The following is a 23,478-nucleotide window of genomic DNA, read 5'->3' on the forward strand; positions in this document are numbered from 1 at the left end:
CTTCAAAGCTTCTCCTCCAAAAGGGAGATTTCATCTTTCAAGGTTGTCAACAAACCAGATAAAGAAAGAGGCGTTTCTACGCTGTGTACAAGATCTTTTACTAATGGGAGTGATCCACCCGGTTCCGCGGTCGGAACACGGACAAGGGTTTTACTCAAATCTGTTTGTGGTCCCCAAGAAAGAAGGAACCTTCAGACCAATCTTGGATTTAAAGATCCTAAACAAATTCCTAAGAGTTCCATCGTTCAAAATGGAAACTATTCGGACAATCTTACCCATGATCCAAAAGGGTCAGAACATGACCACTGTGGATTTAAAGGATGCCTACCTTCACATACCGATTCACAAAGATCATTACCGGTACCTAAGGTTTGCCTTCCTAGACAGGCATTACCAGTTTGTAGCTCTTCCCTTAGCTACTGCTCCAAGAATCTTTACAAAGGTTCTGGGTTCTCTTCTGGCGGTACTAAGACCGCGAGGTATATCGGTAGCTCCGTACCTAGACGACATTCTGATACAAGCGTCAAGTTTCCAAACTGCCAAGTCTCATACAGAGTTAGTACTGGCATTTCTAAGGTCACATGGGTGGAAAGTGAACGAAGAAAAGAGTTCTCTATTGCCACTCACAAGAGTTCCCTTCTTAGGGACTCTTATAGATTCTGTAGAAATGAAAATTTACCTGACAGAGGACAGGTTAACAAAACTCCTAAATGCTTGCCGTGTCCTTCATTCCATTCCACACCCGTCAGTGGCTCAATGCATGGAGGTAATCGGCTTAATGGTAGCGGCAATGGACATAGTACCCTTTGCACGCCTGCATCTCAGACCACTGCAATTGTGCATGCTAAGTCAGTGGAATGGGGATTACTCAGATTTGTCCCCTATGCTGAATCTGGATCAAGAGACCAGAAATTCTCTTCTATGGTGGCTCTCTCGGCCACATCTGTCCAAGGGGATGCCCTTCAGCAGGCCAGATTGGACGATTGTAACAACAGACGCCAGCCTGCTAGGTTGGGGCGCTGTCTGGAATTCCCTGAAGACTCAGGGATCATGGACTCAGGAGGAGAGTCTCCTTCCCATAAATATTCTGGAATTAAGAGCAGTTTTCAATGCCCTTCTGGCTTGGCCTCAGTTAGCAACTCTGAGGTTCATCAGGTTTCAGTCGGACAACATCACGACTGTGGCTTACATCAACCATCAGGGAGGGACAAGGAGTCCCCTAGCGATGATGGAAGTCTCAAAGATAATTCACTGGGCAGAGTCTCACTCTTGCCACCTATCAGCGATCCACATCCCAGGCGTGGAGAACTGGGAGGCGGATTTTCTAAGTCGCCAGACTTTTCATCCGGGGGAGTGGGAACTTCATCCGGAGGTCTTTGCCCAAATACTTTGGCGTTGGGGCAAACCAGATCTGGATCTCATGGCGTCTCGCCAGAACGCCAAGCTTCCTTGTTATGGATCCAGGTCCAGGGACCCGGGAGCGGTTCTGATAGATGCTCTGACAGCACCTTGGGCCTTCAACATGGCTTATGTGTTTCCACCCTTCCCGATGCTTCCTCGATTGATTGCCAGGATCAAACAGGAGAGAGCATCGGTGATTCTAATAGCGCCTGCGTGGCCACGCAGGACCTGGTATGCAGATCTAGTGGACATGTCATCCTGTCCACCATGGTCTCTGCCTCTGAGACAGGACCTTCTGATTCAGGGTCCTTTCAAACATCCAAATCTAATTCCTCTGAGGCTGACTGCATGGAGATTGAACGCTTGATTTTATCAAAGCGTGGATTTTCGGAGTCAGTAATTGATACCTTAATACAGGCGAGGAAATCTGTTACCAGGAAAATTTACCATAAAATATGGCGTAAATATTTACATTGGTGCGAATCCAAGAGTTACTCATGGAGTAAGGTTAGGATTCCTAGGATATTGTCTTTTCTACAAGAAGGTTTAGAAAAGGGTTTATCTGCTAGTTCTTTAAAGGGACAGATCTCAGCTCTGTCCATCCTTTTGCACAAACGTCTGTCAGAAGTTCCAGACGTTCAGGCTTTTTGTCAGGCTTTGGCCAGGATTAAACCTGTGTTTAAGACTGTTGCTCTGCCGTGGAGCTTAAACTTAGTTCTTAACGTTTTACAACGTGTTCCGTTTGAACCCCTTCATTCCATTGATATCAAGCTGTTATCTTGGAAAGTTCTGTTTTTAATGGCTATTTCCTCAGCTCGAAGAGTCTCTGAGTTATCGGCCTTACATTGTGATTCTCCTTATCTGATTTTTCATTCAGACAAGGTAGTTCTGCGTACTAAACCTGGGTTCTTACCTAAGGTAGTCACTAACAGGAATATCAATCAAGAGATTGTTGTTCCATCATTGTGCCCTAACCCTTCTTCAAAGAAGGAGCGACTTCTGCACAATCTGGACGTAGTCCGTGCCCTGAAATTTTATTTACAGGCAACTAAAGATTTTCGCCAAACTTCTTCCCTGTTTGTCGTTTATTCTGGACAGAGGAGAGGTCAAAAAGCTTCTGCTACCTCTCTCTCTTTCTGGCTTCGTAGCATAATACGTTTAGCCTATGAGACTGCTGGACAGCAGCCTCCTGATAGAATTACAGCTCATTCTACTAGAGCTGTGGCTTCCACTTGGGCCTTTAAGAATGAGGCCTCTGTTGAACAGATTTGCAAGGCTGCAACTTGGTCTTCACTTCACACTTTTTCCAAATTTTACAAATTTGACACTTTTGCTTCTTCGGAGGCTGTTTTTGGGAGAAAGGTTCTTCAGGCAGTGGTTCCTTCCGTGTAAAGATCCTGCCTGTCCCTCCCGTCATCCGTGTACTTTTAGCTTTGGTATTGGTATCCCATAAGTAATGGATGACCCGTGGACTGACTACACTTAACAGGAGAAAACAAAATTTATGCTTACCTGATAAATTCCTTTCTCCTGTAGTGTAGTCAGTCCACGGCCCGCCCTGTTTTTTATGGCAGGTCTAAAATTTTAAATTAAACTCCAGTCACCACTGCACCCTATAGTTTCTCCTTTCTCGTTTGGTTTTGGTCGAATGACTGGGTATGACGTAGAGGGGAGGAGCTATATAGCAGCTCTGCTTGGGTGATCCTCTTGCACTTCCTGTTAGGGAGGAGTTATAATCCCATAAGTAATGGATGACCCGTGGACTGACTACACTACAGGAGAAAGAAATTTATCAGGTAAGCATAAATTTTGTTTTTAGCTCACAGAATAAAATAGACTTTTGAAGTGGGCGGTGGAGCGCTGGGTATTTGAATGTCAGCGCTACATTAAAAAGTAAGCTCTGAGGTTGTGCTAACCCGACATGTGTTAACTTGAATTGAGCTGAAGCAATCGCATTTACTTTCAACTTGTAATACGCTTACGCATAACTGTTAGCGCTTCATATTCGTAATCTAGCCCATATGTTCCTAATGAGCCATGTTACTTGCTGAGGTGTATTAAATTGTTTACAAATAGCTATGTTACCTTTATTTAAAATAGATGATTTAGCCTGTTTAAACCACCAGCTCTACTGAAAGTATGAATACTGCAGTATTCTCTATAGAAAAGAAATGTAAACAAGAAGTAACAGCAGAAACCAGTCTCTGATTGGGAGAGAGAGCCCAGTCCATTTAAAAGGGTGTTTGGAATAAAATGAACTCTGATAATATACTTGCATTACATTACAGTACATTGTTCCTCAACTGATTGCTCTCTAACTGATAAAACTGGACTTTTGCTGCTTTCTTGGTGGACAGTGACATGTTTCGTGAGCATAAAAACAAAAAAATTGTTCTATTTTGTTTGTTTTTTCTAGTACAGGAATGTCTATTTTGGGGGACAAAAATGTATCCTTTTTGTTAACCCTTTTGTGTGTCTACAAAAACATTGCAGAAATTAGCTACATTCCTTTATTTGTGTTTTCTCTAACTAAAATGTGAACAGCTACATATCAGATACATGTGGTTCTTTTCTTAAATTTCCCCTGATCCCCAATATTACAACTGCAACAATGTTGCTTGTGTTCAAGATATCACTGGGGCAACAATGCTGCAAGTGACTTTGCGAACATAGTAGTGTTATCTGCACATCATAGTGTGCTGCCTGGGGTGCAAACTATCTTTAACCACATGGATGCCAGCAGCGCATTGCTTTGCACTATTTTGCCAGCATCATTTGATCAGGATGCCTTCTTTTATTTGATACAGCCCTAAGGGGTAGATTTATCATAGTGTGAGCGAACATGATACAATGTAGCGTATCACTCCTTATCATTGCACCAGCAGTTCTTGTAAACTACTGGTGCAATGCCGTCCCCTGCAGATTTGCGGTCAATCGGCCGTTAGCAGGGGGTGCAATCAACCCGATCGTATTCGATCGGGTTGATTTCTGTCCGCCACCTCAGAGCAGGCGGACAAGTTATGGAGTAGTGGTCTTTAGACCGTTTCATTCATTACTTGTGGGAATTAAGAACCTGGCCACCAGGAGGACCCCCCAGCCAAAGGCTTAAAGGGACACTAAACCCAATTGTTTTCTTTAATGATTAAGATAGAGCATGCAATTTTAAGCAACTTTCTAATTTACTCCTATTATCAATTTGTCTTTGTTCTCTTGGTATCTTTATTTGAAAAGACATTAATGAATGTTTAGGAGCCGGCCCATTTTTGGTTCAGCACCCTGGATAGCGCTTGCTGATTGGTGGCTACATTTAGCCACCAATCAGCAAGCAGTACCCATGTGCTGAACCTAAAATGGGCCGCCTCCTAAGCTTTTATTCTTGCTTTTCAAAAAAAGATAACAAGAGAACAAAGACAAATTGATAATAGGAGTAAATTAGAAAGTTTCTTAAAATTGCATGATCTATCTGAATCCTGAAAGAAAAAAATTGGGGTTATTTATTATCCCTTTAAAGATCGGTCTTTAGACCCCTGCTTAATAACTTCTGTTTCCGGCGAGCCTAAAGACTTGCGTGGAAACAGGGGCATCCAGCTCCATACAGAGCTTAATAAATCGGCCCCTAAGTGTGCACATTTGGTTATTATAATGGACATTTCTAAATTTTATTGTATCACAGACAGACATAATAATTGAGTTGGTTTGTTTAAAAAATAATGACAATTTAAGCATATCCTATACAGGTTTTTATTGCTACAGCATTGCCAATGATTAAAAACGAGAAAAAAAACCTGCACCTTAAATTATCCAGCTAAATACACCTATTGTAATTTATAACTTACTTGTCACTCCAGGGTCCATTCCATTCAACCTGCCCCCAAGGGTTTCTTACTCTGATGAGCTTTACTTTTTGACCTCTGAAATTTACCTTTAGATAAAAATAGAATTGCTTTTAGTCATAGCCACATTTAATTTCATTCAAAATGCTAACATTAATGAAAGGAAGATATAAAATATCAAGATTCATTCTTGTTTAGGGAAATATTTTTTACGGCATCTTGCTTGTGACAAAAGCCAAATTTCTCACTTTCAGCACTTAAAAGGGCAGCCACGTCAAAATTAAACTTTCATGATTTATCTAGGGCATGCAATTTTAAACAACTTTCCAAATTACTTTTATCATCAAATTTGCTTTGTTCGCTTGCTATTCTTTGTTGAAAGCTAAACCTAGGTAGGCTCATATGCTAATTTCTAAAACCTTGAAAGCCTCCTCTATCCCAGTGCATTTTGACCATTTTTCCCAGCTAGACAGCACTAGTTCATGTGTTTCATATAGGTAAACATTATGCTCACTCCCATGGAGGTATTTATGAGTCAGCACTAATTGGCTAAAATTCAAGTCTGTCAAAAGGACTTATATAAGGGGGCAGTCTGCAGAGGCTTAAATACAAGCTAATCAAAGAGGTTAAAAGTATATTAAAATAACCGTGTTGGTTGTGCAAAACTTGGGAATGGGGAATAAACGGATTGTCTATTCCAGAATTTTTAATTGTTTAAAAAGATAGACTGTCCCTTTAAGTATTTATCATTTATTATAACATAAAAACCTTAATATGGACATAGAATTAAATGAAAGAACAGGACAGAGTGAGGATTTAAGATGTAGATAGGTTTCCCTTAACCATTAATTAAATGTCAGACAAGTTATGCATTTATATTATAATGAATTAGCTCTGAGATAGACAAATGTAGTCCAAAGCTAGGGGTGCGATCCGATATACGGCGTAGTTTTCGGCGCAAGCGAGGGAGCCCGCGCCGCCTGTAGTTTCACCTTGCACATCGGGGTATTACATATACCCCGCCGGCAGTTGCTAAAGTGCCGTAAGTCGGACAAACTAGCGATGTCCAGAAATTAGCGTAACTACAAATTTCTGGAGTCGCCAGTGACTTACGGCACTTTAGAAACTGCCTGCACCTAAAAAAACTAACTAAAATATTAAATCTCCCGTAACTGTCTAACACGCCTCCCAAAAATCAGCCCGAGACGTATACCCCTATATCCGCAATCACCCCTCTCACTCCTAATAATAAATGTATTAACCCCTAGACCAACAACCCCCCACAACGCAATAAGCCTAATTCTTAACCCCTAAACCACCATAGCCCACACCACAATAAACCTATCCTAGTATTAACCCCTAAACTGCCGATTCCGGAGCCCACCGCCACCTACATTATATGTATTAACCCCTAAACCGCCGCTCCCGGACCCCGCCGCCACCTATATTAAATGTATTAACCGCTAATCTGACCCCCCTACACTGCCGCCACCTACATTAAATGAATTACCCCCTAAACCTAAGTCTAACCCTAACACCCCCTAACTTAATTATTATTTAAATAAATATAAATAATATTAATATTATTAACTAAATTATTCCTATTTAAAACTAAATACTTACCTATAAAATAAACCCTAAGATAGCTACAATATAATTAATAATTACATTGTAGCTATTTTAGGATTTATATTTATTTTACAGATAACTTTGTATTTATTTTAGCTAGGTACAATAGCTATTAAATATTTAATAACTATTTAATAGCTACCTAGTTAAAATAATTACAAAATTACCTGTAAAATAAATCCTAACCTAGTTAGTTACAAATACACCTAACACTACACTATCAATAAATTAATTAAATAAATTAACTACAATTATCTAAAATAAAATACAATTAAATAAACTAAACTATATTACAAAAAAACAAACACTAAATTACAAAAAATAAAAAAATATTACAAGAAGTTTAATCTAATTACACCTAATCTAAGCCCCCTAATAAAATAAATAAGCTTAATAAAATAATAAAATTCCCTATCCTAAACTAAATTAGAAATAGCCCTTAAAAGGGCCTTTTGCGGGGCATTGCCCCAAAGTAATCAGCTCTTTTGCCTGTAAAAAAAAGAAATACAATACCCCCCAACATTACAACCCACCACCCACACACCCCTACTCGAAAACCCACCCGATCCCCCCTTAAAAAACCTAACACTACCCCATTGAAGATCACCCTAGCTTGAGCCGTTTTCACCCAGCCCGGGCACCAGTGGTTATCCAATGGGGCAGAAGAGGACATCCAGACCGGCAGAAGTCTTCATCCTATCCGGGCAGAAGAGGACATCCGGACCGGCAGACATCTTCATCCAAGCGGCATCTTCTATCTTCATCCATCCGACGAGGAACGGCTCCATCTTGAAGACCTCCGGCGCGGAACATCCTTCTAGGCCGACGACTACCCGACGAATGGCTGGTCCTTTAAATGACGTCATCCAAGATGGCGTCCCTTGAATTCCGATTGGCTGATAGGATTCTATCAGCCAATCGGAATTAAGGTAGAAAAATCCGATTGGTTGATTTAATCAGCCAATCGGATTGAAGTTCAATCCGATTGGCTGATTGGATCAGCCAATAGAATTGACCTTGCATTCTATTGGCTGATCCAATCAGGTTTAGGGGGTAATACATTTAATGTAGGTGGCGGCGGTGTAGGGGGGTCAGATTAGAGGTTAATATATTTAATGTAGGTGGCGGCGGGGTCCGGGAGTGGCGGTTTAGGGGTTAAACACTTTATTTAAGTGTGGCGGGGTCCGGGAGAGGCAGTTTAGGGGTTAATACATATAATGTAGGTGACAGCGGGGTCCAGGAGCGGTTTAGGGGTTAATACACTTTATTAGGTATTGCGGTGGGGGATTGTGGTTGACAGGTAGATAGACATTGCGCATGCGTTAGGTGTTAGGTTTTTTTTTGCAGGCATTTTAGGGAGTTACGGTGCTCCCATACTCCGCGCAAGACCTGCTATGGCTGCATTTTATGGCGAGGTGAAAATGGAGTGAGTTTTCTCCATTTTCGCCACGTAAGGCCTTGCGCTGGATATTGGATACCAAATTGCGTGAGTTTTATATGTTAGTCTATGGGGGAAAAAACTACGTCCGATGGGTGAAATATACGTGGCGTATTTATATGCGGCGCTGTATATAGGATACCAAACCCACGCAAAAACTGGCGTCGCCGGCTTTTGCGGGCGACGCTGCATATCGGATGGGGCCCCAGGAAGGCATATTTACAGGGGTTTAAAAACTAAATTAATGCTGTCATTAAATATGTAATCAAAGCAAAGATTAGCAAGAAAATATTATGCATAGGTTTTTATTTCTTTTTTAATAATGAAAAAATAAATGTAAAGCTTTTAATTATAAAGCTAGATAGGAACTGAAGTAAATAAGATGATAAAACAACAAGCTAGTTAGGGAGAGATAAAAGTGAGCCAATGGCAAACAATATACATACAAAATGAATGAAGAAAAAAAAGTAATGATATTTAGGCTGTGAAACAAAGTATATAGTGTAGGTAAAGGACCATCTTCCTGGATCATGTGACAGCCATCGTCCAATCACAAAATGCATATATGTATATACTGTGAATTCTTGCACATGCTCAATAGGAGCTGGTGTCTCAAAGTGTGCATATAAAAAGACTGTGCACATTTTGATAATGGAAGTGATTTGGAAAGTTTTTTAAAATCGCATGCTCTATCTGAAATCATGAAAGTTTAATTTTGACTTTAGTGTCCTTTTAGAAAAAAAACACTAAAACTGCTCAGTATGGTTCTCATCATTTGGCAGATGATTATCTCATTAGATACACAAGAAATGTAAATCATGTGCAAATATCAGATTACTATCTGCTAAGAATTTGTGACAAAAATGAACACATCAGCCAGTGACAAGATTAATCTCAATAACAGATGTCATCTCACATTTTTTTGTTATGTAAGATTCTAGTGATGGTTGCATTAATGTGATAAAATGTCCTTATTATATTGTATCAGCCTTTCATGAGAAAGATTACATGTGACAAGCTATACATAAGTTAACAATTAGAAATAAGAAACTCTTTAGTGAATGCAGAAAAAGAAGCATTTTGCTTAGAACCTGCCTAAAACCCAAATCTCCTTGAGACATATTATAGGCTTTAATAAATCTTAGTACACAAATATGTTTGCCACTTACAACATCCAGACCAGTTATTGAATATGCATGTCCTTTTACAAGTCCTTGTGGGGTTTTAGCCTCTGTTTCAGCAGAACTTGTGATCTGTAAAAGCAGTACAGTAAAATAAATACATGCTTTACAAGACTAAAATTATAAATTGTTAATGCATAAAACATTATGGTTCTCCTATACTGCTAGCATCCCCAGTGCCCCTATAGCAAGCATTGATGACTCCCTACATGGGTAACTTATGGCTGGAAGGAGCAGGGTGTTAGGGCTTAAAGGGATATGAAACCCAATTTTTTTCTTTCATGATTCAGATAGAGCATGCCATTTTAAGCAACTTTCTAATTGAGTCTTATTATCAATTTTTATTTATTCTTTTGGTATCTTTATTTGAAAAGCAGGAATCTCTAGCTAAGGAGCCGGACCATTTTTGGTCCAGCCACCTGGGTAGCGCTTGCTGATTGATGGCTACATTTAGCCACCAATCAGCAAGCACTACCCATGTGCTAAACAAAAAAAAGGTCCGGCTCCTAAGCTTAGATTCCTGGTTTCCAAATAAAGATAGCAAGAAAACAAAGAAAAAATGATAATAGGAGTAAATTAGAAAATGTTTTTTAAAATTGTATGCTCTATCTGAATCATTAAAGAAGAAAAAAATGGGTTTCATATCCCTTTAATTAAAATTGTGGATCCATCCAGCAGTGAAGGAAATAACTGCATCAGCTGGAACTTACTGTTTTGGGTAAATTGCCATAGGGTGTGGGTATTTGGGGAGTCATTGTGTCAGTGGGTCTGGGTGCTTTGAGCAGGTGAACTTACATAGGGGGCAGAGAAGGTCTTGGTGGATTGAATAGAAACAACAATGGTACCTATATATAAAGCAAAACAAAATCCGTTTTGTATGCTTCAAAGATGATCTGTATCCTTTTAAAAGTATTTTTATTATTCAGTGTATATTTCTCAAATGCTAAATGTTTCTTTAACTGTATTCATCTTCATAATGGTTCATAGTGGCTATGTGCTTTAATACACATGTTTTAGTACTAGTGAGCATTATACAGAGATCATCCACTTTTTTCGCTCAGTTTGTGTGTTTTGTATTCACCTCTGTCTCTTAAATAATCGTGTAGGGCTATCTTAAACATCTATTGCTTTTTTGTAAAAATTGTGCTTTGTCTAAGATCCCTAGGCCTAGATTTAGAGTTCGGCGGTAGCCGTCAAAACCAGCGTTAGAGGCTCCTAACGCTGGTTTTGGCCGCCCGCTGGTATTTGGAGTCATTGATTAAAGGGTCTAACGCTCACTTTTCAGCCGCGACTTTTCCATACCGCAGATCCCCCTACGCCATTTGCGTAGCCTATCTTTTCAATGGGATCTTCCTAACGCCGGTATTTAGAGTCGTTTCTGCAGTGAGCGTTAGAGCTCTAACGACAAGATTCCAGCCGCCTGAAAATAGCAGGAGTTAAGAGCTTTCTGGCTAACGCCGGTTTATAAAGCTCTTAACTACTGTACCCTAAAGTACACTAACACCCATAAACTACCTATGTACCCCTAAACCGAGGTCCCCCCACATCGCCGCCACTCGATTTAAATTTTTAACCCCTAATCTGCCGACCGCCACCTACGTTATACTTATGTACCCCTAATCTGCTGCCCCTAACACCGCCGACCCCTGTATTATATCTATTAACCCCTAACTTGCCCCCCACAACGTCGCCGCAAGCTACTTAAAATAATTAACCCCTAATCTTCCGACCGCAAATCGCCGCCACCTACGTTATCCCTATGTACCCCTAATCTGCTACCCCTAACATCGCCGACCCCTATGTTATATTTATTAACCCCTAATCTGCCCCCCTCAACGTCGCCGACACCTACCTACACTTATTAACCCCTAATCTGCCGAGCGGACCTGAGCGCTACTATAATAAAGTTATTAACCCCTAATCCGCCTCACTAACCCTATCATAAATAGTATTAACCCCTAATCTGCCCTCCCTAACATCGCCGACACCTACCTTCAATTATTAACCCCTAATCTGCCGACCGGAGCTCACCGCTATTCTAATAAATGTATTAACCCCTAAAGCTAAGTCTAACCCTAACACTAACACCCCCCTAAGTTAAATATAATTTTTATCTAACGAAATAAATTAACTCTTATTAAATAAATAATTCCTATTTAAAGCTAAATACTTACCAGTAAAATACATCCTAATATAGCTACAATATAAATTATAATTATATTATAGCTATTTTAGGATTAATATTTATTTTACAGGCAACTTTGTAATTATTTTAACCAGGTACAATAGCTATTAAATAGTTAAGAACTATTTAATAGTTACCTAGTTAAAATAATAACAAATTTACCTGTAAAATAAATCCTAACCTAAGATATAATTAAACCTAACACTACCCTATCAATAAAATAATTAAATAAACTACCTACAATTACCTACAATTAACCTAACACTACACTATCAATAAATTAATTAAACACAATTGCTACAAATAAATAAAATTAAATAAACTATCTAAAGTACAAAAAATAAAAAAGAACTAAGTTACAGAAAATAATAAAATATTTACAAACATAAGAAAAATATTACAACAATTTTAAACTAATTACACCTACTCTAAGCCCCCTAAAAAAATAACAAAGCCCCCCAAAATAAAAAATTCCCTACCCTATTCTAAAATACAAATATTACAAGCTCTTTTACCTTACCAGCCCTGAACAGGGCCCTTTGCGGGGCATGCCCCAAGAATTTCAGCTCTTTTGCCTGTAAAAAAAAACATACAATACCCCCCCCCAACATTACAACCCACCACCCACATACCCCTAATCTAACCCAAACCCCCCTTAAATAAACCTAACACTACCCCCCTGATGATCTTCCTACCTTGTCTTCACCATGCCAGGTTCACCGATCCGTCCTGGCTCCAAGATCTTCATCCAACCCAAGCGGGGGCTAGACATCCACTGAAGAAGTCCAGAAGAGGGTCCAAAGTCTTCCTCCTATCCGGCAAGAAGAGGACATCCGGACCGGCAAACATCTTCTCCAAGCGGCATCTTCTATCTTCTTCCATCCGATGACGACCGGCTCCATCTTGAAGACCTCCAGCGCGGATCCATCCTCTTCTTCCGACGACTAGACGACGAATGACGGTTCCTTTAAGGGACGTCATCCAAGATGGCGTCCCTCGAATTCCGATTGGCTGATAGGATTCTATCAGCCAATCGGAATTAAGGTAGGAATTTTCTGATTGGCTGATGGAATCAGCCAATCAGAATATAGTTCAATCCGATTGGCTGATCCAATCAGCCAATCAGATTGAGCTCGCATTCTATTGGCTGATCGGAACAGCCAATAGAATGCGAGCTCAATCTGATTGGCTGATTGGATCAGCCAATCGGATTGAACTATATTCTGATTGGCTGATTCCATCAGCCAATCAGAAAATTCCTACCTTAATTCCGATTGGCTGATAGAATCCTATCAGCCAATCGGAATTCGAGGGACGCCATCTTGGATGACGTCCCTTAAAGGAACCGTCATTCGTCGTCTAGTCGTCGGAAGAAGAGGATGGATCCGCGCTGGAGGTCTTCAAGATGGAGCCGGTCGTCATCGGATGGAAGAAGATAGAAGATGCCGCTTGGAGAAGATGTTTGCCGGTCCGGATGTCCTCTTCTTGCCGGATAGGAGGAAGACTTTGGACCCTCTTCTGGACTTCTTCAGTGGATGTCTAGCCCCCGCTTGGGTTGGATGAAGATCTTGGAGCCAGGACGGATCGGTGAACCTGGCATGGTGAAGACAAGGTAGGAAGATCATCAGGGGGGTAGTGTTAGGTTTATTTAAGGGGGGTTTGGGTTAGATTAGGGGTATGTGGGTGGTGGGTTGTAATGTTGGGGGGGGGGTATTGTATGTTTTTTTTTACAGGCAAAAGAGCTGAAATTCTTGGGGCATGCCCCGCAAAGGGCCCTGTTCAGGGCTGGTAAGGTAAAAGAGCTTGTAATATTTGTATTTTAGAATAGGGTAGGGAATTTTTTATTTTGGGGGGCTTTGTTATTTTATTAGGGGGCTTAGAGTAGGTGTAATTAGTTTAAAATTGTTGTAATATTTTTCTTATGTTTGTAAATATTTTATTATTTTCTGTAACTTAGTTCTTTTTTATTTTTTGTACTTTAGATAGTTTATTTAATTTTATTTATTTGTAGCAATTGTGTTTAATTAATTTATTGATAGTGTAGTGTTAGGTTAATTGTAGGTAATTGTAGGTATTTTATTTAATTATTTTATTGATAGGGTAGTGTTAGGTTTAATTATATCTTAGGTTAGGATTTATTTTACAGGTAAATTTGTTATTATTTTAACTAGGTAACTATTAAATAGTTCTTAACTATTTAATAGCTATTGTACCTGGTTAAAATAATTACAAAGTTGCCTGTAAAATAAATATTAATCCTAAAATAGCTATAATATAATTATAATTTATATTGTAGCTATATTAGGATGTATTTTACAGGTAAGTATTTAGCTTTAAATAGGAATTATTTATTTAATAAGAGTTAATTTATTTCGTTAGATAAAAATTATATTTAACTTAGGGGGGTGTTAGTGTTAGGGTTAGACTTAGCTTTAGGGGTTAATACATTTATTAGAATAGCGGTGAGCTCCGGTCGGCAGATTAGGGGTTAATAATTGAAGGTAGGTGTCGGCGATGTTAGGGAGGGCAGATTAGGGGTTAATACTATTTATGATAGGGTTAGTGAGGCGGATTAGGGGTTAATAACTTTATTATAGTAGCGCTCAGGTCCGCTCGGCAGATTAGGGGTTAATAAGTGTAGGCAGGTGTCGGCGACGTTGTGGGGGGCAGATTAGGGGTTAATAAATATAACATAGGGGTCGGCGATGTTAGGGCAGCAGATTAGGGGTACATAGGGATAACGTAGGTGGCGGCGGTTTACGGAGCGGCAGATTAGGGGTTAAAAGTGTAATGCAGGGGTCAGCGATAGCGGGGGCGGCAGATTAGGGGTTAATAAGTGTAAGGTTAGGGGTGTTTAGACTCGGGGTACATGTTAGAGTGTTAGGTGCAGACGTAGGAAGTGTTTCCCCATAGGAAACAATGGGGCTGCGTTAAGAGCTGAACGCTGCTTTTTTGCAGGTGTTAGGTTTTTTTTCAGCTCAAACTGCCCCATTGTTTCCTATGGGAGAATCGTGCACGAGCACGTTTTTGATGCCAGCCGCGTCCGTAAGCAACTCTGGTATCGAGAGTTGCATTTGCGGTAAATATGCTCTACGCTCCTTTTTTGGAGCCTAACGCAGCATTTGTTTGAACTCTCGATACCAGAGTTAAATTTATGGTGCGGCCAGAAAAAAACCTGCGGAGCGTTAACAGCCCTTTTACCGCCGAACTCCAAATCTAGGCCCTAGAGAGGTAAAACAGCAAAATCTATAACCTAGGTTTCCAAAATGCTGAAAACTACTAAAAAAATTTTTATATGATTTGAAACTTTTGCAGTTTACAGAATTATTTTTTTGGGAGCGTGGAACAAAGCACACTTTTTATACAAAAGCTAGAGGTGTTTAATGTTCTTTTAAAAAAGAAAACAGTTGTTCTGTTAAGGGAAAGGGCAAAAATTGTATATTTGTCCTTGAAAGAAAAAAATGCATGTAAGAACAATCTGCAAGCATCCTTCAGAGCTCTGGTGTGTAGTGCTCACACAAGATGTAATAAGAATATCAGGTAATTATTACTAAAAAACAGGAAATCTGGATTAAAGAATTTCTTGATTACTTGGGATATTTATTTCAATTACATTTTCATAGGCCTGGGCTCACACTAAAATCACCCTTGTGCACACAAAGATCACGCCTGTCGCACAGTGACCCCTCTGACAGGTGCCCTCGCCGAGTCCTTGCAGGATCCCTCTCGTTTTAACAGGCTTCCCTGCAGTACGTTTCAGCCAATCGGTAAGGGAAGCAGGGGATATGATGTGTTGTCATATTCCCACCCCCTCCTTAAAGTGCATTGCCACCATGCGCCTAATTTAGCACTAATGTTAGAGTGTGGAGGGGCAATAAGGCATATGGACATGTAAGGGGGGTGAGATAAGGGGCATTGAAGGGGAGGAGAAAGAAGGGGTATGAGCATGGAAGGGGAGAGAGAGAGAGAATGGGCATGGAAGGGGGGTAGTAGTGGTATCAGCATTGGAGTGGGATGTGAAAATGTGTATGGGCATGGGAGGGGGTGAATGTGTATTAGCACATACGCGTTTATAATCAGTGAGTGTGTAAGTGTATATTTTAGTGTGTACATGTGCGTGTATATGAGTACATGTGTATATGCGCGCATGTGCACTAATGGTAAGTGTACACTAACGTATTATATATATATATATATATATATATATCTATCAGAATTAGTGGGTGCACACTCTAATGCACTATGAAATGTTTAAAATTGACTGCACTTGTTTCTAAAGGAATGGTATTGTATAAGTTTATAAGGTTTATATATATATATATATATATATATATATATATATATATATATATATATATATATATATATATATATATATATATATATATATATACCTGTGTATATATATAAAAATTAACATTGTGTAATCTATACACCATTTTGTCTTTTTTGTTGTTGTTATTTTAACTTTATTAAAATAGTGCTTCCTTGGTTTCAATGTAACTCTTGTGAGAAGTTTTACCCAAATGTACATGTGTTAATATACATAATTAGCATTTAGGATAGTGCTTACATCAATAGAACAGCCCAACATTGATCCTCTTTTAAGAGCCTTGTCCATTATATCATAAAAATTATCAGGGGCACTTTTGGTTTCATATGTTTCTGCAACACCTCCAGTGAAGTCTTCCATAGCTTCTATTGTGCTGCCACCTTTTAAAGCCTCATAGCTCCCATTTAGCCTAAAACAAATACAGATATTAACGTTATAAAATAAAAATCAGTTATTTTAGACACAACTTCAACCTGAAATACTTCATCTCTATGCAAAATGTTAATTTGGTAAATTGTGTTTTGTTAGAAAAGTTTTTAACAAGCGTCACTGAATCATTTTTTTGAGGGGAGGGGGGGGGGGTACTGGTGTATCAGTGGCAACATGTGCAGCAGGGTTTTTTTAAGCTTAGATATAAGCAGGGAAATTTCATGGGGGCACTTTTACACAGATTTATGATGTTGCATTACCTCCCAGCTGTCCTGAACTCTAAGGTCTGTCCTGCTGAGACAGTCTGCAATACCGAATTGCCACCACTTCAACTTCTCCCTCCCTGTGTGATCACATTGATGTGGAGTACTGGGAAGCCTGGGTAACACACTAGTGATGTTAGCTGGGCTCCCCTGTACTCCCGCCCACATTACCACCAGTACCTAGAGAAGTGGTGCTGTACGCTCAGTGGCAGAAATCCAAGCCCCACAGAACAAGAGTTCCCCAGTTGCATCTTGCATGCTTGCTGCACACATGGTTAGTGAGGTATCCAGATCCCCTGTGAGAGTGCAAGAAGAGCTCAGGTCTGCTGTCTGCACACTATGAGATCTGTCTCTGAGCACTGCTGCAGTCCAATAGGATGTTTAAGTGCATAATGTTTTATATATTAAGGGGACCACCTGTAGGGAGAGGCTGTGTACATAATGTTAGCACCCTATGCAGTTATTCATATTTAAAACGCACAAACTTCTGTGCCACAGTTTACACTCCCCAAATACCTCCCTCCCTTCTATCCTCTCCCTCCCTTCTATTCCCTCTCTCTCTCGCTACTCCCCCTCCCTTCTATCCTTTTCTTCTCTTCTATCATCTCCATCTTCTCATCTTCCCCTTCTATCCTCTCCTCTTCCCTCTCTCTTTCCCTCCTTTCTGTCCCTTTCTCACTTCTCTCTCCCCTTTCTGATTGCATGAAAAGCCAGAAAACTTCCAAAAATGTATTTAGCCAATCTTATAATATCAGGGGGAAAAAAGCGCATTCTTTTTAAGATTCAGGCTTATTCTACTCAAGTAATTGCAGCTTCCTCGACCTGTCTTTGTGAAGAATTAGTGCAACAGATATAAGGCAGTCCCATGGGTCTTCATTACATAATTTTACTAACTCCTACTAGTTCAATGTGTTTGCTTCTGCAGCATTGATAGAACTTCATTGGTACTGATAAAAGAATACTGATATGGTAATATGAGACTGTGAGAAAAAACAGGTAAACTAATGCCTTCAAACTTAGGTCCTGATATTCAAAACATAGTCAGACCCACAAGAAATTGCCTTTTTGACCTTGCCAGTCTGCCAGTCCGCCAGTCCATGGGTCTGGCAATATATTCCAAAAAAGTGGGCTGAACCTCTCTGTTCCGACAAGTAACAATATATGTCTCATAGTAAATAAAAAGGATCGCAGCTTCAGAAAAGTCTGCCCCCATCGCCACCTTGCTGCAGTCTTGGCAGGGGTCGGGGGTGGTTGTATTTAAAGTGTGTTTACACAACAAACACTGCATTTGCTAAAACAATGGTTTTGGTGCATTTGTAAACTAAGTTTCACTGTACATTCACTAGATTTGACACACTGGAAATTCTCACCATTGAATAGCCGGCAAGACTGATATGGCTGAAAAGGTGCATCCAAGATGGAAGACAGTGCTTTGAATATTACACACTCATGACAATGAGATGAAACGCCTACAGTCCACTTTTATATTTGTGACGTCTGCAATCTACTTTGGTAATAAAGATAACAGCAAAAAAGCGCCTTCCTATTAAACCTATAGCAGTGGGGATGTGGTATATGATTGATGTACATGCAATGTTTCTTTTATCTGTATTGTATTGTATAATCCAGTAAACAAAAGAGGGGATGGTTTGCCAAAGTTAAATAAAATCCATATTTATTGAAACAACTTTAAAAGCAGGGGTACTGCAACCCTCAAGGACACAAGCATACAAGTGGCGTAGCACTGGATGGCTTACGCGTTTCGGCTAATGCTGCCGTAGTCATAGCCTACAGTGCCTAGCCTCACACATGTTTAAAAGGACACAACAGACTCAGGATAGGTTAAAAAACAACAATGCCCACTTTTAGCTAGTCCTATCGTAATAGACTATTATTGCTCTACGTCTAAACAGCTGATATTCAAAACAGTAAACACGCAACCTACGGGATATACAAATAGCAGACATTGATAATAACATAAGATGCAGATATGAGAAGAGTATACATAGTAAGCTGGAAATACTAAAATTCTAGGAACATGTCGTGGCTTGTTATGGACATGACCGGTTTCCACTATTATGGCATAGTAAACAAGATTATGTTCTTATGGGCGGTTATATATACAAAGACGAAGGAATATGTTCAAATAAATCCAACTCAATATGATACGCCAGCCTAGCTTCGCACTGCTGACTTGCTTATAACAATCCTATATAGGGGAGATTTGCGAAAGGGAAATGGAATAATTTCTCCCCTGTCCTTAGGCGAATGGCCCATGGGCTGTGGTGCATAGGGAACATTATTTTGCTTGTTTTGTATAATATTATATGTTTTTAAAGTCTTCTCGTGATTGTAAAAATCGTGTATTTTGCCTTTGTTGTGTTTTTTTCAGAAAGATTTTGTGTTTGCAGTATTAATATTTTATAGAAGACAGTAACTTGGACTTGTTTTTATCTATGTATTGCCAATATAAGTTCTCACTGTGCTGAACATGTTATACTTCTAATATTGTGACCGCACTGTAAAAAAAAATAGTTTTTAATATTGAACACTTTTGTTACAATGCCATCACAATATTATAACACGTACACAACAGTGAAAACGTATTTTGGCAATACATAAATAAAGATAAAAGTCGCGGCTATTGTCTTCTATGAAATAATATTGTGAACACAAGATCTTCCTAAAAAAAAAAAAACAGGAATGGTAAAATACACTATTTTTACAATCCCGACAAGACTTTAAATTAAGTATTATAACATTATACAATACAATACAGATAAATTAAATATTACATATACATTGATTATATACCCACAACCCCCCATTACCTTTAGGTGTATTATTTATGTCACAATTCTACTATTGTATTATAACAAAAGGGAATGAGTTTCTGTTGACACATGTAAGTTGTATTGCTATACAATACTGTGTAATCAGATCATTTACATTACACCTTCAATGTAGGTGACAATGCTGCTTTGAATATATTGCAAGCATCAGAAAATCATTGCCCATCCACTGAGATGTATAGTGAAAATGCTTCTAAGCGAGACTTCCTTCAAACACTGATGTTTTGAGTATTTCACTGGCAATCTCGGTCCCATGATGGACCCTTTTTGAATATATTGCCACATTGTGGATGTTTCGATCTTCAGGACCTTAATGTTGACCCATATGATTGCACACCCTGCTAATTTTTCTTGTGCCTATGTCTTTCAGAGTCATACTATTTTCCTCCTCCAAATAGGTTATTGCTTGTCTTTTGTCAAGTAGGAGGGAAATATGGAGTGGGATCCATTCTCTCCGCCTTTTTGAAGGCATTTCTAACTATTTTATTAGCCAAAGGTCATGTACCAAGAATATTTATATGGTTTGACTTTAATTCTGAAGAATTTTAATTATTTATTAATAAAACCTAAATGATCATACTATTTATTTCTCTCATACATATATATATATATATACTGTATATACTCTTACATCAATACTGAGAAATATACCTTAATCTGAACAGTTTTGAAAAAGGGTGTATGTTATCAAAACACCCCAATAAGTAATTACTCCAGTTTTTGTTTTTTTTTTTACCAAAAATTCATTAAATCATAAATTGAATTTAGCCCACTCAGTAATCTTGTTTTTAATTTAAATATCCAAAAAAAAAGTCAAGTTTTAGCAAAAGCCTATGTCCAGAAAGAAATTGGTGGGTTTGTAGACTCTTAGTACCGAGAAAGAAATTAATTTATTTTTTAAGAATAAATTAGGTTTTCTTTTTAATGGTACTGAGTCCATGATTCCTTACTCTTGCAAACAATACCCAAGCCGTGAAGTCCACGAAAAAAACTGGGTGGCACAACAGTAAGGCAGGCACCTATATACTAGGAACCACTGCCTGAAGAACCTTTCTTCCAAAAACTGCCTCTGCTGATGCAAAAATATAAAATTGATAAAATTTAGTAAAGGTATGCAGACGACCAAGTCGCAGCCTTGCAGATTTGTTCTACAGAGGCCTCACTTTTGAAAGCACAGGAAGTGGACACCGAACGAGTAGAATGAACAGTAATTCTTAAAGCCAGTTTTTGACCTTCCACCAAGTAAGCTTCACAAATCAAATTTTGTAACCAAAAAGACACAGCCATAGCCTTCTGGCCCTTATGCTTACCAGAAAAACTACAACAAACTGGATGACTGATGAAAATCTTTAGTCGCTTGGAGAAAATTTTTTAGTGCCCTAACCACATCTAAATTATGTATTAGCTTTTCCTTAGCACTACTGGGGTTAGGACAAAAACTTTGGATGGAATTCCAGGATAAAGATGCTCACTGGAAAGAGCTGATAATTCTGAAACTCTATGAGCAGAAGAGATTGCTAGTAAAAACAATACTTTTCAAGTCAGCATCTTGATATCCAAAGAATGCATTTGTTCAAAAGGGAGGATGTTGTAAGACTCTAAGAATCAAATTAAGGCTCCAAGGAGGAGCAATGGGCTTGACTAACGGTTTGATCCTTCTCAAAGCCTGTACAAAGGATTGAATATCAGGCTAACCAGCTAACTTACTATGTAACAGAACCAACATAGCAGAGATTTGACCCTTTAAAGAGCTGGACGATACGTCCTTTTCCAGACCCTCTTGAATGAATTGAAGAATCTGTGGAATTCTCACTGAATGTCAAGAGAACACCAGGAAAAATAAACCTTCCATACCTTATGGTAAATTTTCCTAGTGATCGGATTGCGTGCCTGGATCAAAGAGTTAGTAACTGATTCAGAGAAACCTCTCTTCAATAAGATTACCCGTTCAACCTCCAAGCAGTTAAACTGAGAGATTGCAATTATTGTTAAAAGAATGGGCCCTGACTGAGAAGATCTGGTCACTGGGGAAGCCACCAGGGAGGAGCACTGGACCTCCATACCAGGTCCTGTGAGGATACGCCAGAGCTATGAGAATCGCTGACACCTTTTCCTGCTTGATCCGCGCAACTACTCGCGGGAGCAGGGCAATTGGAGGAAATGGATAAATCAGACGATACCACCACAGAGCCATCAAGGTATCTATCAGCTCCAACAGAGGATCTCAAACCATATCTTGGAAGCTTGTGATTTAGACAGGACACCATGAGATCTACCTCTGGAACGCTCCACCTGGACAGAAGGGGATAGAAAATCTCCTGATTCAGAGACCATTCCCCTGAATGATTGAAGAGCTTGATGACTTAGATAATCCACTTCCCAGTTCAGTGATGTGGATGGCTGAAAATGGTGCATTGATGCATTTCCGCCCATGACATAAAGTGAGTTAACCTGCTTCATGGCTAGGGAACGTCTTGCCCCCCCCCCCAATTTATGTACGCCACTCTTGTAACATTGTCTGATTGGAAGTGAAGAAAAGGGACAATGCATAGATGAGGCCACACTTGTAAGGCATTAAAAATTGTCTGGATTTCTAGGACATTGAAGGGCAAAGACTTCTCTTGAGGAGACCAAACTCCCCGAACTCTCAGTGGACCCAAGACAGTGGAAACTCATGCCTAGAGATACTGGATGAGTAGAAATCCCCCAGACTGTCTGGTAGGAGGATCCAAGGTCACTAACAGACAGATCGGAGTAGTCTTCATTTCACTGTCTTAGCATGCACAGTTGTAGAGGTCTCAGATGAAACCATGCAAAATGGAATGACATCTGAAGCTGCCACCATGAGACACACTACTTCCATGCACTCTGCCACTGAAGGCAAAGGAATAGCCTGAAGATTGCAGCAAGCCGACTGAAGCTTGAGTTTGCATTGGTCTGTTAGGAATATCTTCATCTCTACCGAATCTATGGTAACCCCTAAAAAAACACACTCTTGTTTGGGATGTGAGATAACTCTTGGCGATGTTGACCATCCAATCATGTCTGGGAAAAAACAAAGCAACTTCTCTGTGTGAGAGGTTGCTAAAGGTAAATATGGTGATTGAATAAATTATTTTTAGCTAAAATATAGTGCAAACTGTTGAAGTGAATTGGGTTCAATTTCAGAGGAGTACAATTTAATTAGCACATATAAAAATACATAAAAATGTATATATACACATAACAGTTCATGAACACATTTACAAAAAAAGGTATAAAAACACAGGTGAATACTCAGAGTTTCCAATATTCAAAGTCCAGAAGGTAACTTCTCTGAGTCTTCTCAGAATTCTTTCTACCAGACTTTTGTTGCTGTTAAATTGTGTAATGAAAGAAAGGAATACTTGCTTACTCTCTTCTATTTTCTTATCTCTGTTCTTTTTAGTATTATAAAATATATTTTCACTAGACTGATGCAAGCTTCTCTGTTATTTATTTTCTATCATATCTAGACAGTAACCTCTCTCTTCAAATTTCTTTGCTAAGACATTTTATTGAACTAAATAGCCTTCATCATTATTACAATTTTTTACGAATCCTCATGAATTGGTTTTTTTGTAATGTTCTTTTTCCATTTCTCCAAATGGCAACTAGCTGTGTGAATATAGTTATTCGCATCCACAGGTTTGAAGTATGTTTTAGTCAATATTTTATTGTCTTCAATTCTGATATCTAGATCTAAAAATCGTATCTGTTGCCTACTACAAGTATATGTAAACTTTAGACTACTTTCATTGTTGTTCATTCTTGAAAAAAAAAACAATCTACATATTCCTCTCTCTCTTTCCAGATGATTATAATATCATCTATGCATCTTTTATAGAGAACCAGGTTGTTCCCAGATCAACCGAGTCTAGGAAAATGTGTTCCCAAAGACCCATAAACAAATTGG

At 39.1% G+C, this 23,478-nt stretch overlaps 1 protein-coding gene across 1 annotated transcript in view; it reads right to left on the reverse strand.

Annotated features, from left to right (window-relative positions):
* CAPN9 (calpain 9) overlaps positions 1-23,478 on the reverse strand; it is a 329,028-nt gene that overhangs the window by 166,948 nt on the left and 138,602 nt on the right. The window contains exons 5-7 of the mRNA XM_053711177.1: positions 16,241-16,409; positions 9,471-9,554; positions 5,238-5,323 (exon numbers count right to left, since the gene is read on the reverse strand). Of these exons, the coding sequence (XP_053567152.1) occupies positions 5,238-5,323; positions 9,471-9,554; positions 16,241-16,409 (339 nt within the window). The remainder of the gene's footprint in view (positions 1-5,237; positions 5,324-9,470; positions 9,555-16,240; positions 16,410-23,478) is intronic.

This window comes from Bombina bombina, chromosome 4 (genome assembly GCF_027579735.1).
Source record: "Bombina bombina isolate aBomBom1 chromosome 4, aBomBom1.pri, whole genome shotgun sequence".
Classification (NCBI taxonomy): domain Eukaryota; kingdom Metazoa; phylum Chordata; class Amphibia; order Anura; family Bombinatoridae; genus Bombina; species Bombina bombina.